The 15536-nt window shown below is 41.1% G+C and overlaps 1 protein-coding gene across 2 annotated transcripts in view; it reads left to right on the top strand.

Moving 5' to 3' along the window:
* Positions 1-15536, top strand: part of Retreg1 (reticulophagy regulator 1) — a 128144-nt gene that overhangs the window by 108966 nt on the left and 3642 nt on the right. For both annotated transcript variants that reach the window (XM_060380413.1, XM_060380414.1), the window contains 4 exons: positions 10048-10174; positions 12202-12286; positions 13872-14009; positions 14731-14795. In XM_060380413.1, coding sequence (XP_060236396.1) covers positions 10048-10174; positions 12202-12286; positions 13872-14009; positions 14731-14795 — 415 coding nt within the window. The remainder of the gene's footprint in view (positions 1-10047; positions 10175-12201; positions 12287-13871; positions 14010-14730; positions 14796-15536) is intronic.

Here is a 15536-nt window from a genome sequence, read left to right as displayed (position 1 = left end):
TTCCTGACTCTGATATTTATCTGCCCTTTGAGGATAGAGGGGAAATCTTTTCCTGCTTAGGGACAGTGAAGTGATTGAATCAAATCTTGGCTGTGGTATTCCAGAAGGAAGGGCCTTTTAGTCTCCTATGTGTCTCAAGGAAGTGCTTGCCTTGGGCTTGTAAAAAATGTTCCCTTGCCCAAGCCATTGGTTACAGAATCTAGTTATTAAACACTAACAGAAGTGGAAACGTTGAAAATGGCTGGCATCTTGTCCTCGGGCACTTGACAAGAATACCACAGCTAGGAGAAGAAAGCATCCTTCTAGATGGTGGGTTAAATAATCGATGCTTTTCCACCCCAAAGAGGCAGTGCTTAATTTGAGATAGAAGGGCAGGGACCATCTCGGGGAGGGGGCATTCCTGTACCTTTTCAAATTAAGGAGGGAGGGAGAAGGGGAGAGGGGTGTATGTGTGGTGTGTGTCTCTCTGTGTGTGTGTTTGCATGTGTGTGTCTATATGTGTGTATGTATGTGTGCATGTGTGTCTCTGTGTGAATATGTTTGTGTGTATGTGTGTGTGTGTGTCTGTAGGTCTGAACAGAACACTAACTGGCCCCCAGAAGGAGGGCTCAGCTTCCCTGGGTGGGAAACACAGGCATGGTGCCTCTTTGTCCCTGGCCGTGGGAGAAGCTGCTCCTTGGCTAATTGGTCTGAGAGAGTGAAAGCTTCAAATTGAGTGCTATGTAGTTTCTTAATCTCCGGCTTGCTTGTTTAATCCTCCAGTTGACACATCCCATTTGCTTTGTCACGGCTCTAATTCTGTGTTCTGGAGAGAGACCTTGCCTGCTCTTATTTTGTTTCTCTCCCTGCTTATATCACTCGTAGAGGGCAGAGTAAGTCTCCAGAGGATTAAAAAAAAAAAAAAAAAAAAGTCCGACACATTACACTAAGAAATGTTAAAGTCCGTAACCGGATATTAACTGACCTTTCTAAGAAAAATTCAACAGGAATTAGCATCAACAGATGGTCACTAGTGGTGAGCATGGGGCCCTGAGTCACTAGCTGAGAATGAAAGGTCTCTAGGCCAAAACATATTTATAGGTGTGAGGGCTGCAACAGATGTTTGTCACAGTCGCTAGGCGACAAATTACTACAAATCCCTTTTTAAAAGTTCCTCACATTGTACAATGACATGGCTAACTTTCTAAAAAATAGTTTAGCTTCAGTGTATATCTCCTATCTATAATAAAATCACACTGTGAAAAAGTCTCCAACACTGCTCTGCCAGGAATCTTCTAAAGGTGATTTTAAACGATCACAAATTCATATATGAATATGAAAAACTACCAAGTTACCAGGAGCGTGCGTGTGGCAAGCGCTGTACCAGCTGAGCTAAATGCCTCGCCCTTTCTGTGTGCCTTAGAGAGGTCAGAACAGTGTCCGCACAATTTTTAATGTGATTGAAAGTCTAATGGGGAGTTAGCATTACAACAACCACAAACCCATCACAACAGAATTTCTGCAAGGAAACAATATAATAATCATGGCTCAGTAGCAGATCTCCTGGCTCCCATTTTCTGTTGGGTCAAATGGAGATCACAACGCCAGTCTTGACTTGTAGGGTGTTGTGATGAGGGAAGGGACGGGGGTCGTGTGGAGACTACCTGAGACAGTGCTCACCGACGGAGCACTTAGGAAAGCGCAGCTGTGGCCATGATTATACCGCAGGATGTAATTTAGTCTGAGAAGCTACACTTGGATTATAGGATAGCTTGTGAGGACTGCATAGAAACTGCCAATGCGCTTGAAAGAGAAAAGAAGATCCCAATTCCTTAGGCCCGAGTTTTGCCTGGAACCAGGGTTGCTCTTTCCACGTGTCTGTTTTGACTGGTTTAGCTTGTAGTTAGGGATGGACGTCCTTTGCCATTTGTCTCTGTATGTTTCAGTGTGGACAGTGGGCTTCCCCTGCTGGTTCGTCCTGTTCCGTGCCATGACCTTGATCCCCCTAGGAGAAGAATCTGGACCTCCACTTCTTCAGCAGTACCCTGGGCTATAATAAATCAGACATGATGATTAAAGGGGGTCACTGAGCTTCTAGGAGGCAGAAGCATGCCTGACCCCTGGAAGGAGTTGCCGGTTGTAGTTGTGGTGCTGTAGCACCCTGTACTTGAAATGGTTTACTGCTTTTATTTGAATTGTTATTCAACCGCTTTGGCTCTTCTCAGCTAAAAACTGCGGCCTAAATAAGAAGCCTTGCTTGTGTAATCTTATTCGGTAATTCTTTTTTAATAGTTCTGTCTACTGTATAATTTAAAGTGCACAGCTTTTCATTACTTCAGCTGAAAGATGTTAGTACTCTATTTTGTTACAAATGGCAGAAATAAAATTGAGAAACAGCTCTGTGCAAAAGGAAATTGGCTTCAGTCTGTGGATGGCTTTGCTTTGCACATCATTTCTTGCCATTTGGTCCTAGCAGTACCAAGAATTCAAACTGGACCTTCAAGATTCATTTATAGCCTGCCTCCTCCCCTCACATACTTAGTACTTGGTTTTTCCTCTCTCTCTTCCCCATATATTCTCTTTGGTAATTCTCTCCTTTAACCTAAATTTAAAAATATGTGAAAGAATTTGAGTTTTGATATATTACAAATAGAAGTTTTGTTTTGAGAAATAGTCTTCAGTTTTAAAGGTACTTTTCACTTTGGGAAAGTCTGTAACCACACAGCTACAGTTTTATTAGAGTATACAACGTGAACACTTTGTGTTAACAAGTTTGTCCCTCCCATCCAGCCCCAAAGATAGTTTTCAAACTCATTTTCTCTAAAAGCCTGAGATTAAAAGCTATTTATAACAGGGGACTTTCATGTGTGAAGTGTGTGTGTGTGTGTGTGTGTGTGTGTGTCTGTGTGTCTGCGTGTGCGTACTACGTGTGAGTGAGGGTCGGTGTTCTCAGGCACTGTGTCATCTCGTGTACGCTTACTTAGTGACCGAGGGCTCTGCCTCCTCATTTGAAGTCTCCGGAGTCAGGCATAGAAACAGGACGCATCTCTGGTGTGTACTTACTGGACTAGCAGAGATGAAGTGCAGACAATGAGAGATGTTACTTTTTGAAAATGACACCAAGGCTCATTTGTTTCAGTGTCAGTGCTCTTAGTGGTCAAACACTAGCTAGTGCGTTTCCCCTCTTTCAGAATGCCAGTTTATTTTAAAGGAGCACTGAGTGTCATGTTCCCTAATCTCAGAGACCCCCCTAATGGAGAATACTGTGTGCTGCACCGTGAGGCCACAGACAGGTTAAATGCTTACACTACAGCGAGCCCTTTTTACTAAGCATTGCGGCACATGCCTATAATGCCAGCACTCTGCAAGTAGAAATCTGAGAATCAAGAGTACTTACTAGGCTAGCTTTAGCTACATAGCAAGACCATCCATGGCTACTTGGATTTTCATAGCTTTATATATATTTAAGATTATCTGTTATGGTGTGGACCTGTGCACATGACGGCAGTTATCCTAAGAGGCTAGAGTTGTTGGATTCCTCCTGGAGCTGGGATTTCAGGCAGTTGGGAGATACTTGAGGTGGGTTCTAGGAATGAAACTCTGGTCAGTGCCTGCTTTTAACTGCTGAGTCATCTCTCGAGCCCTGATCACTGTAATTTTAAAGGGAAAGAAGTACAAAATAATGCAATACACACACGCTCAAGGTGAAAAACAAGCAGTTCAGACCCATTTGACCTTTTGAAACATTGAATGACTGAATCAGGGTGGTCCTTTGGGAGCCTTTCTTGTAAAAGTTGCTCTGGGACCAGAGCAGCTCTTTGTTCAGAGGTGATTTTCTTGGCTGTTAAGTCAAGACCCCACTGGGTGCTCTGTTAATGGCTGTGGATTTTGAGTTTTTTCTAGTTGAGTTCATGGGATGAGGAGTTGTCCTGGCACAGATACTGCTCTTTATGGGCATTCCTCACAGCCCTTTTCTGTTGCCTGTTTCTGTTCCTCACAAAGGCACAACTACCAGTCCATCAAAGAAAATGTCAGGGATTCCCCTGCAGACCTACTAAGTGCTCTCCTTTTTGTGTAGCCCTTGACTCCCCCACTCTGGCCTGCAAACTCCACCATCTTGGATCAATTCCGAGTGGCGGCAGGTTCCTCCTCCTTGCTCTGGGGTGTGGAGTGAGCTGGGAAATCATTAGTTTCTTGGTGCTTCATGCCATCCCTTCTTTGCCTGATGTCCAGGGAATGGAGTAAATCTGGCCCCTGAGACACCAACTTGCCCAACCACTTATCTCTGTCTCTTATTCATTATTTATTTATTCATTTGTCTGTTTATTCATTCATTCATTTATAAAATAGGACTTCCACATAATTTTCTCACAGTGACTCAGGGTAAGAACCAGGAATGCCTGGCACACTTATCCTTGCAAATTTCTGAGTTTCCCCCAAAACTGCTCTGCCAGAATCTTCTGAAGTGAGGCCCAGGCCCATTTCAGTAGCCGAGGTGCCATACACCCCAGTGAAGAGCTCTGAAGGGTGGACCTCAACACAGCACGAAGTCTAAAAGGACTGTTGAGGCAGAAAGCAAGGATATTGCCTTGAAATTCAAATCAAAGCTCTTTCTTGTTGGAAAAGGTGCTGCTTGTCCAAGGAGCCATCATATTATGTTTGCAAGGGAAACCATATATCTTCAACTGTTGACAAAGGACTTTGCGGCTAACGGCTCATCAGTAACCTGCTTATTTTGGCTGTAGAATGTCACTTGTATAAAACCACCAGAGTATTTTCCTTTTGAAGGAGAACCTAAGCAAATGGCATTTAGCCTTTTTCTTTTCCTTTGGAGAGAGGAAGATTTGCAGATTCCAGGGTCACGCCTCTTTGAAAGCTGGAATGGCTACAAGGGGACTGGGATCTGAACCTGGGAAACTGAGGCTGATAGGAATGGGGACGGGGCTGATGTTCCAGTGGACCTTTGCTGGTGGGTGCAGTGTGCTGCTGGCTCAGTGCCTGAGGAACGTGGATTGGGAGGGAGGCATGCGACACCAAGAGCATTGACTTCCTTTAAACCTGGAGTTCGTGTGTCCTGTCTGAAAGGAAGGAAGTGATATTAACAACGACACTGGTGGTAATGAAATTTTCTCCTTTAGAGAAGCTTTCATCATGGATGGTATATAGTCTTTAATCAAGAACTTAGTAAAATCTTGAACTACTTTGAAGGCTAAAGTGTGTTTCACCTCCCTGTATCATAGCTAGGCCTTGCCTTGAATATTGGTTACAGCCATGGAAAAGATGTTGCCCAAACTTTGTCCAGTATTCACAGAGATTACGTCTCTGTTTCATGTTTCCCAGGCTTTCTAGGAAAACCTAGAGTTTTGTGATGGAGCAGCTGTGTGTGCACACGTCACTTGTACTGAGCAACCCCCAGCATCACACTTTGGTCTTAGTTTCTGCTGAGCATTTGGATTCTGCACATGACATGCTCTGCTTTCCTGGAAAGGGCTGGTCTTGCGTGAGCCCAGCACTGTGTGGGGCAATCACAGCTCCTTTTCTTCATTCCAGGAAGCAGGGAAACAGGAATGTTCCTTATTCTCAATAATAACATTTTGTTAAGGGTACCACTGAACTTATTTGTTGTTTGAAGAGTCATATTGTTTAAGAAGAACTGTATTGGAAATCAGGAATCTTGTTCTTGGGTCTTGACTCTGTCCTCAAGTAGGTGAGACTACTTGGGTGGTTTCGTGTTTATCTACAGCATGAAGGAATGTGAGAAACTGACATTATGTCTGACATTTCTGTATAATTCTATGTCACCCATCAAACTGGTGACATAAATTAATGGTTAACTCACTTGGAGAATTTATATGTAGGGGTGTTTTCATGTATGTATATCTGTGGACCACATATATGCCTGATGCTTGTGGAGGTTAAAAGAGGTAGTTGATCCCTGGAACTGGAATTACAGATGGTTGTGAGCTGCTGTGTGTGCTGGGAAACCAAGCTTGAGTCCTCTGAAAGAGCAACAAGTGTTCCTAACTGCTAAGCTATCTTTCCAGCTCCTCACTATATAATTTTTTATCAATTAAACTCCACTCTTCTTTGGGTCCAAGTCATATTTAAATGTGAAGATATACCCTTTCGTCAGTCCTAAATTAGGTTTTTCTGTTCAGCTCATGTCTCCATAAATTTTTATTTTGTTCAATCTGAACATTATTCTTGTCTCCAACATTTATTGCATTTTTCCCAAAATTGTTTGGTTAGATAATATTTTCGACCTGTGTACTATGGATTTCTGTTTGGGATTATAACCATTCAATTGTCAATGAAAATTATTTGTCATACTAATATCAATGTTGGAAACAAAGGGATATGTTTTTAAAAATATCACATGAGATTTTTTTCAAAATGGAGAGATTGAGTGGTTTTGCACGCCAATGAAAATAAGTTACAAATTGAGTATTTTTGCCTAAGCAAATGATGCAATCCATGGATGTAGTAAGAAATGAGTATTTTTCCTAAGCAAATGATGCAATCCATGGATGTAGTAAGAAAAACAACAGTATAGGTATTCGTGCCTTAGAAATAGTGTATTCATCATAATGAAATGCACAAAGGGGAAAATTGATCATATTTTACTGAAAATGTAAATGAATTAACAGATAATGCCCACCTGAAGTCCATCAGAAAGATCCTTTTCATGATCTCTGCACTGGTAATTTACTATTTTACCAGGCTCATTTCCAATGTTAGGGCATTACTTACTAAATAAAATATATCATGTCATCCTTGAGACACAATGCTAAAGGCAGCCTTCGGAGCAAAGTTCTGGCAGTTTAACAAAGTAACATGCATTTAAAAATAATTTTCTTTTTATTTTTTACTTAACAGAAGTATTATCTTTACTTTGCAAGTAAGTAAACTGAGGAAAAAGCTAGAAATATTTATATTTAGGCAATAATGTATAAAAACAGCATCAACTGGTGTGAGAAAATGATTCATGAAATGAAATATGAAAGCTTAAAAAATAAAATGCTTATATATATATACATATACAGACACATGTGTACGTGTGTGTGTGTGTGTGTTTGTGTGTGTTTAGCCTTAGTAGTCACATTACATTGATTTCCACACCACCATTGCCCAAGTCAAGAAGCAGATTGTGATCAGTACCTAAGCACCTCCCACCTGCCTGGCTCATGTCACCCTCTTCATGTCATCATCCCCTCTCTGAAGTAACTGTCTATTTTATTTTATTTGTTTTAAAAGTTCTACTTACATTTATTCCTTTGGGAGGAGATGTGTGTGTGCTCATGCAGTGGCACAAACGTGGAAGTCTGAGTTCAGCTCATGAGAGTCACATCTTCCCTTTCACCATGTACATCCCAGCAACTGGACTCACATCAGGAGGCTTGGCAGCAGGTGCCTTTACCAGCTGCCATCTCACCTGTTGCTCAAGTACCTGTTCATTCCACCACACTGCATGTATCCTGGGATTTTTTTTCTATTGATATTATCATGGTAAAGTTGATACACAAACTTAGGGAGTTCAGTTCATTTGTTTTCCCTGCTATTTTATCTTCTCTTGTTTGAGCACAACTCACATTACTCATTCTTCTGATAAAAGTATTATTCTCCTGATAAAAGTATAGTTTGGCCAAAATATCAGTTTTTCATTTCATTTCAATATTTAACGACCAAATACTCAAATCATCATTCTGTTATGTTTTGATTGATTTGGTAGAATTCTATTTGCCAAACAGTTCAACCATACCCTTAAATACAGATAGTACAGGAAAAGAGAAATGAAAATGTGTATTTGTCATCCTCCTGATCTCACTAAGCTGAGCCGTGGTCTAGCCTGTGGCAGCAGCAGCAACTTTGCCATATCTGATAAAATAACCCCAGTTGAGCAACCTTGTAGTGCTTCATATACTGATTTGGCTTTCTTGTGTAAAATCTCACCCGATTAAGCAGACATACTGGATTTTGTTATAAATAATGGCTTCTTTGCCATGTGCTTAGTGTTCTTATAGTAGGTCTGGAATCATGAACCAGGTATTCATACCTGGTGCATGATTTGCTCACTAATGAAAACCAGCATGCTCACTGGCTTAAGACAGGGTGATGCTAATTGATGTCTGAACGACTCCCTGAAAGCCAGGCATTCCCACACTTGACATGCATGAAGTCATTTGGCAGATGTCTATCTTCTTCAGAACTTCAGCTTGACAACTGACATTTCTTGATTCCCTGGCAGAGCATTAGTTGAAGCAAAGAAAAAGGAAAAAAGAACATGGCCTCCTCTTTTCAGCACTATGACATTCATTTATGCTTAGATTGTAGTAATGGAGCCTGAACCTAGGGCCTTGTACTTGAGGAGGTAATCATTTTTTCACTGAGCTATCTATACCATTATCTCTCTTGCATGTGTGCTCTCTAATGCTCCCATCCCTCTGCTGCTGCTTATTTTCTTATTTTGAGACAGGGTCTCACTAAGACCTAGGCTGGCCTTAAATTTACTCTGTAGTCCAGTTAGGCCATTGACTTAAATTTTTCCTGCTTCATCCTCCTGGTTAGCTGAGATTACAGGCCTATATCACCAGGGACAATCAAACTTTATATTTAAAATGCTTTTAATTAATCAAAAATTTGCCTTATTAGGCAAAGTATTACATATATATATATATTCTGTTACTCTATATGTACATAATTTCCTTGCAGTTGAGCAAAGAGGGCTGACGTTTTGTTCTGTTTTGGGGATACTGGGGTTGAATCTAGAGATCAGCCTCACCCTTCCTGAAAGTTCACTAATGCCATCTGCTGGAATCATTGCTGCATTTCTTTATTGCATGTCCATGGCTCCGCGATAGCACAACTTCGACTTGGTAGGACTAAATTATCTCTCAAATAATGAACTTGAGACTGTTTACCAGAGCTTGTGTTTCCATGAGTTAGGCATGTACAAGTGATTTTTAAGGGGTTGAGGCCAGATGAGGGAGGGAGGGTGGGATTGGGAGGGAATGAGGGAGGGGGCTACAGCTGGGATACAAAGTAAATAACCTGTGATTAATATAAAAAATAAAAATTAATAAAAAGAAGAGCTTGAGGTCGCCATCATTTCATGGAATGGTGTGTAGTTTTCACATATCTCCTTCCTGGAATGTTTCTAATGTTCATCTCCATGAGGTTCTTGTAAAAGGCAAGAACATGGCACGCTGCTGGCCTCTGCATCACCCATAACCCATCTAAAATGATGGGGAAAGGGGCTTCAGAAAAATAGGGAGACTTGGGCTGGTGAGATGGTTCATCAGATAGAGTCATTGGGACCAATCCTCAGAATCCATTGAGAGCTGGGAAGAGAGAACACACTTTATAGAGTCTTTGACTTCTACTCACACTCTGTGGCATGTTTACACGTACGTGTAACACAGCATGTGCATATGTACCCACATACATACTGATTTTGTTTTCCATACAAAAGGGGGCTATTGTAAGACACCATACTAGCTACCACATATGTTGAAAACATGTTCTTGATGTTATTAATATTTACATGTCCATTGTCCCTGCCTCTACAGCTGAGCTGTGGCTCCTATCCTTCAGGTTTAAGTTTTCAACAAGTGCTGAAAGGCCCAGAATGAGCTATGCCTCCTCCCCAGAAGCTTTATACATTGTTTTTCTCCTTGCTCATTTTTCTGGTGCTGCACTGGGGCTAAAACAGGGCAGAACTTTCAGCTTTCCCTATGCTAGGCTCTCTCTATATAGTGTGATGTTCATAGTCAAGTAGCTTGGGTAAAGTACTAATTCATTCCAGGTCTGAGCTAAACAATGAGTTCTTTAGGAAATATGTTCCAAAGTCCCAGCCCTGGCCTTCCTAACATGTCCCATCCTATAATCAGATAACTACTCATGTTGCTAGTCATTTCTCTCACCATTTATGCCTTTTGAGTTGGGTATCTGGCTGGTTTAGCCTTCTGAACTCAGAGCGTAATGAGGCCTTTAGTGTTTAATAGATGAACACTGTTGTTGGTGTCACTATTATTGTTGCTGAAGTTCAATTACATTTTTTTCTCTCTTTAGCTGGGAAGTCATCAATTCCAAGCCAGATGAAAGACCCAGACTGAGCCACTGCATTGCAGAGTCGTGGATGAATTTCAGCATATTTCTTCAAGAAATGTCTCTTTTTAAACAGCAGAGCCCCGGCAAGGCAAGTTTTGAAATACTCAATGTAACTTGGGAACAAACGAGGTGACTTGTTTTAGCTGGTAAAGACTTTTTAATTTGAGCATTCTATAGCATAAAAGCTGCCTTCAACAAGGCTCAGACATGGTCACATGTGAAACTTGGGCATTTATATAAAATAGAGATTTATTGAGCACATTACTTAGAAGGAATTGAGATTGGGCTTTTCCTTACTTAAAACCAAAAGGGAACGGAAAGGGGTATCATTAAGAACTTTGGTTTTCATCTGTGGTCTGTTTCTGAAATCAAAGGCAGTTGAAATAAACACACAGCTTTTAGGGTGTCAGAGGTAATCAAGTCTCACTTGCAATCTAAAAATGTAGTAGAGGCTATGGTTTGACTTATTTTTAAAGAAACTTTCAGAGTGTGGTGATCACAGTGATTTCAACACCTGGATAGGTAAGAGGATCATGAGTTCAAGGTTAGCTTGAGCTACACAGCAAGGCCCCCCATCCTGGAACATCAAAAGAGAGAAAGAATGAAGAAACTAAACAAACTTTGGCAAGAACATTCCTTGTGAATACATAACTGGAATAGGATAGGTTTTGTTTTTTTTCTGATTAAGATAAAAACCCACTCATGGAAGAGTCTCAAGTGATGAAAGGGATTACATGGAGAAATGCACATTTGAAGACTGTTATCTGTGGCTTTGTTTGGGTGAGGCGTAGGGCCATCAACAGACCTTGCTGGTTTCCAGCACTGCTTTTAAGTTTAAATTGTCCACCAGTACTAAATTGTCCAGACAATTTAGTAGAGCTAGAAATATCCACTTTAAGATATGCTCCATGTACTATGTACAGTCTCATAGCTTCACCAATATCAACTATAAAGGAGCACTTGGGAAGGCATATTGAACTGGCAGTTTTAGAATGGACACACACATGGGGACATGGCAGATTTTAGTGCTGATTTGACCATCATGACATGACTGTACATATTTTTGGAAGATTCTCAACTTAAAATGTCTGCTTTGTTTTGCATTGATATGCTCCAAGGCCATTAGCTAAAGCTTACGATACTACAGAACATAGGCGACTACAAATCCCTTTGCAGAACTGCCTTCTGGGTGTAGTCATGTCTTTCTGAGACACTTCTGAGACATCCCTCCATTTCTAGAATTACAAACTCTTTCAAGGGCCCATGTTGTTTCTGAAATAGGCTCCTAGCTTTGTTCCACACATTCGTGTACACTCTTCCTTAATGGCATGGCATGAAATAGCAGTTAATGTGCAATTGAGAGTCCTTGTTCTTTGCCTTAATCAGTTTTTGGTCAGAGATATGTATCTCTTCCTATTTTTGGAACGACCCCTCAGTGAATTTGTTTGACAGTTAGGCACCAGTTAGGAGAGTGTAGGAAACAAATGAAGATTTAAAAGAGAAAACTTCTCTCTCTTGACGTTTCCCATGTGGATCAGGATAGGTTTCTATGGACTGGTTAGAACTCTAAGACAACCAAAGACTTTGCATTTGCTTTGTAATTGAGAGAGGGAGGGAGAATAATTAGATTTCACTGCAGAAGTTTCATTTCACTTGCATTTAGTTTTGAGGTAACCTAGATGTGGGCGGATACAGTCTGGAAGGGTTAAGAAGCTATGGGTGCATGCCAGTGGTTTACAGATTACATCGGATTCAGACAGGTGCTCCAATAGCATGTTTGTATCTCTCTATGGAGTTCAGCAGTTTCTTGGTACTGGCTCGAAGGTGCAGATTTACTTAGCTGAGTAAAAGTTGTTTCTGGGGACATGTTACTATTTGAGTCTCTTGCACCTGGCAGCAATACATCAACACAGCCAAGTAAGGGGAGTTGTCATTCTTAGTACCAGAATTAGCTCCTCTGCCTGCAAAATGGCTATTATGAACTAAGTGTAAAGAGTGCTGCTGGAGAAACATGTGACATACATAATGGAACACAAAGAGATACATACCATGCGTGTATTTTACGGTGTCTCGCTGCTGTGCATGACTGTCTCATGCTATTTCTGTTACTTCTAGTTTTGTCTCCTGGTCTGCAGTGTGTGCACATTTTTTACAATCTTGGGAAGTTACATTCCTGGGGTCATACTCAGCTACCTACTGTGTAAGTATGGTTAAAAACACTTTGCTAATTTGTGTGATGCATATAGCTTCCTCATTGCTTATGAGATCTTCCGTTGTTTGGAAAAAGGTGAGCTCTGAATTACCAAACAAGTCTCCTGAACTTGTCTCCTAGAGACATTTATATTTAAACAACTGGAAGAACAGATGCACAATTACAGGATCACAAAAATAATGTTAAATTGTACCCTCTTGCTTGTTCATGGTTGGTAGGTAGAATCGTGCAATCATTTCAGAAGACTGTATGGCTGGCCATCCCAAAAGTTGGTATTTAACCAAGAGAATATATAGAGACATCTCTGCAAATATTTCTACACAAATGTTCATAGCATGCTTGTTTTTAGTAGCACAAAGAAATACAATTCATCTGAGCCTTACTGAGACAAGGATAAACTGTGTTATATCCATATAAGGGATTATTACCCAGCACTCAAAATTGATACATGCAATCCTGTGGATAAACTCCAAAGTAATTAGCCTGAATGGAAGAATCCAGAGCATGTACTGTATGGTTCTATTTATACATAATTCCGGAACATTCAAAATACTTGTTAGTGAAAAGTAGAGCAGTGGTTGCTAGGATGAATTGGGTGGGGTCAGGGAGAGGCCAGAGGCAAAAAGGAAGCATTAATAAAGGCATGCGAAAACTTGCTTGCAGTAAACTGTTTACTGTCTCGATGGCTCCAAGGACTCTTAGTTGTTTACGGATCAGAACTTAGTAAATTGTGTGCTTTGTGTCATTTGTTATATATGAATTATAACCCTAAAAAGATCTTCCAGCTATAGACTCTGCTTTTCCTAAAGCACATGAAGATCTGGCGCTGCTAGCTTTGCAGGGCAGTTACCTCTGCTAACCCCACATTTCCTTCCTTATACTGGCGTTTGTGTTTCACACGCTGTCCACTGGCCTCTAAAGATACCTGCGTAAGGGAGGGTAGTGCTCCACCACAGCAAAACAACCACCGCTGAAGAGACCCCTCTCTTGTATTCCTGAGGCACGGCGCACCTGGTAAATGGTTGGAGCTCAAATTCTGCCGTTCAGATGGAACTTGTAGTAGTTACTTGATGTGCGTTATGTAGGATACGTGAGAAAAGTCCTGGCAAAGGGGAAAGAGGAGCAAGGCATCCTTCCTCTTGTTTGTGCTGAGCTCAGCCCGGCAGCCCCACAGGATATCATCCCAGTATCACTGAAAAGATGCTAATAATGGGTAATCACTGTCTCATGGTGAATGGCGATACTAAAGGAGGCAAGATTTTAGCCTAGCACAGAGGATATAACTTCTTAAGTTGTAGAGAATTAAGAGAAGAAAATCAACCTAATTCCAAGTTAAAAAAAATAGCTGTGGTATAGTGTGTGTGTGTGTGTGTGTGTGTGTGTGTTTGTGTGTGTGTATAGTAAACTGTGTTATCACCAGAGTAAGAATAGAAATTAGGAACTTACTTTGCAGATTACCCTAAGAACAAAGTGGCTATTTTCCCCATAAATTAAACAATGTCTTGTAAAATACTAAAATGTAAGCATTCAATGTGAACACTTTACCTGTATTATTTTCTATTTTATTTTTCAGTACTGTTCGCTTTTTTGTGTCCATTGATTAAATGTAATGATATTGGACAAAAAATATACAGCAAAATCAAGTCCATTCTATTGAAGCTAGATTTTGGAATCGGAGAATATATTAACCAGAAGAAACGTGAGAGATCTGGTAGGTCAAGTTTGAATGTTAGTTGTGTGTGTGAAAAATGAGACTTTTGCTGAGAGGTACTGTAAGAGCTCCCAGCAAAGTGGGATCTGCGTAGTTGTTGTTTTTTATTTGTCCTTATTTAGCCTTATAGTCTTCTCTCAAACATACAGTTAAGTAAATGCATGTTTCTAAATGAGACATGGATAGAATCACCCCACCCTAGCAAGGGCCGATGACCAGCAGGCATGGGTAGATCTTGAGAGACAGAGGTTGGGGTGGGGGATGGACTGCTGAAAAACAGTGTCTGCTGAAAATGACCCGCCAGCTGCAGTCATGGGTGCACTTACACAGAGGTAACCTGCACCAAGACACACAAGACCCTGCCTGTCAGTGTCTCCTCCTTTACAGTTTCCCAGACTTTAGGATGCATCAGGATGACCTGGAGACAGTGTACCGCATAGAGTACAGTCGAGAACAGCACCTGAGAATCCGCATTGCCACAGTATTCCCAGGGCTATATCTTCCTGGTCATGCTGAGAACGCAGATGTCCATATGTCCCCTGGAAAGCAAACATTTGCAGACAGGCGAAGCTCCTTCAGTACGAACAGTTACAGGAAAGCACTTGAGCGACATAGATTCCAGTGATCTAAGGAGCATATATATTGAAATAAATGCACCGCGTCTGAGCTTGGAAGGAAACTAAATGCATCCCCTCCCCCAACCCCCCTTTTTTCCTCACAGAAGCAGATAAAGAAAAAAGTCACAAGGATGACAGTGAATTAGACTTTTCAGCTCTTTGTCCTAAGGTATTTTGGGTCAATTTGTTTCTGTGTGGTTTGGCCATTTATTTACATAAAGTAGAGCGATTGTCCTCATAGACATCTATAACATGCTTATCTTATTCTGTTTTACAAGATGATTGAATAATCTCCAAGGAAAATGATCATTGTTTTTTTCTTTAACTTTAAAATTTAGGGAGTTAGTGTGGATTTTTAAAAATGTCATTTTATTTTATTTTTAATAATTTATTTTATTTTATGTGCATAGTGTGAAGGTGTCAGATTCCTTGTAATTGTGGTTATAGAAAGTTGTGAGCTGCCATGTGGGTGCTGGGAATTGAACCTGGGTCCTTTGGAAGAGCACATAGTGCTTTTAACCACTGAGCCATTTCTCCAGCCCCAGGGAGTTAGTGTGGATTTTTTTGTAATTTCTTAAACTTTTATTAATTACACTTTATTTACTTTGTATCCCCCCATAAACTCCCTCCCCTCCTAATCCCACCTTTCCTCCCCCTTCTTCATGCATGCCCCTCCCCAAGTCCACTGATAGGGGAGGTCCCCTCTCCTTCCTTCTGATCCTAGTCTATCAGATCTCATCAGGAGTGGCTGCATTGTCATCTTCTGTGGTCTGGTAAGGCTGCTCTCCCTTCAGGGGGAGGTGGTCAAAGAGTAGGCCAATCAGATTATGTCAGAGGCAGTCCCTCTTCCCATTACTATGGAACCCACTTGGACACTGAACTGCCATGGCTACATCTGTGCAGGGGTTCT

The sequence above is a fragment of the Meriones unguiculatus genome, chromosome 3 (assembly GCF_030254825.1).
Source record: "Meriones unguiculatus strain TT.TT164.6M chromosome 3, Bangor_MerUng_6.1, whole genome shotgun sequence".
In the NCBI taxonomy this organism is placed as follows: Eukaryota; Metazoa; Chordata; class Mammalia; order Rodentia; family Muridae; genus Meriones; species Meriones unguiculatus.
The sequence above is the reverse complement of the archived record's forward strand: the minus strand, read 5'-3'. Positions and strand labels throughout refer to the sequence as shown.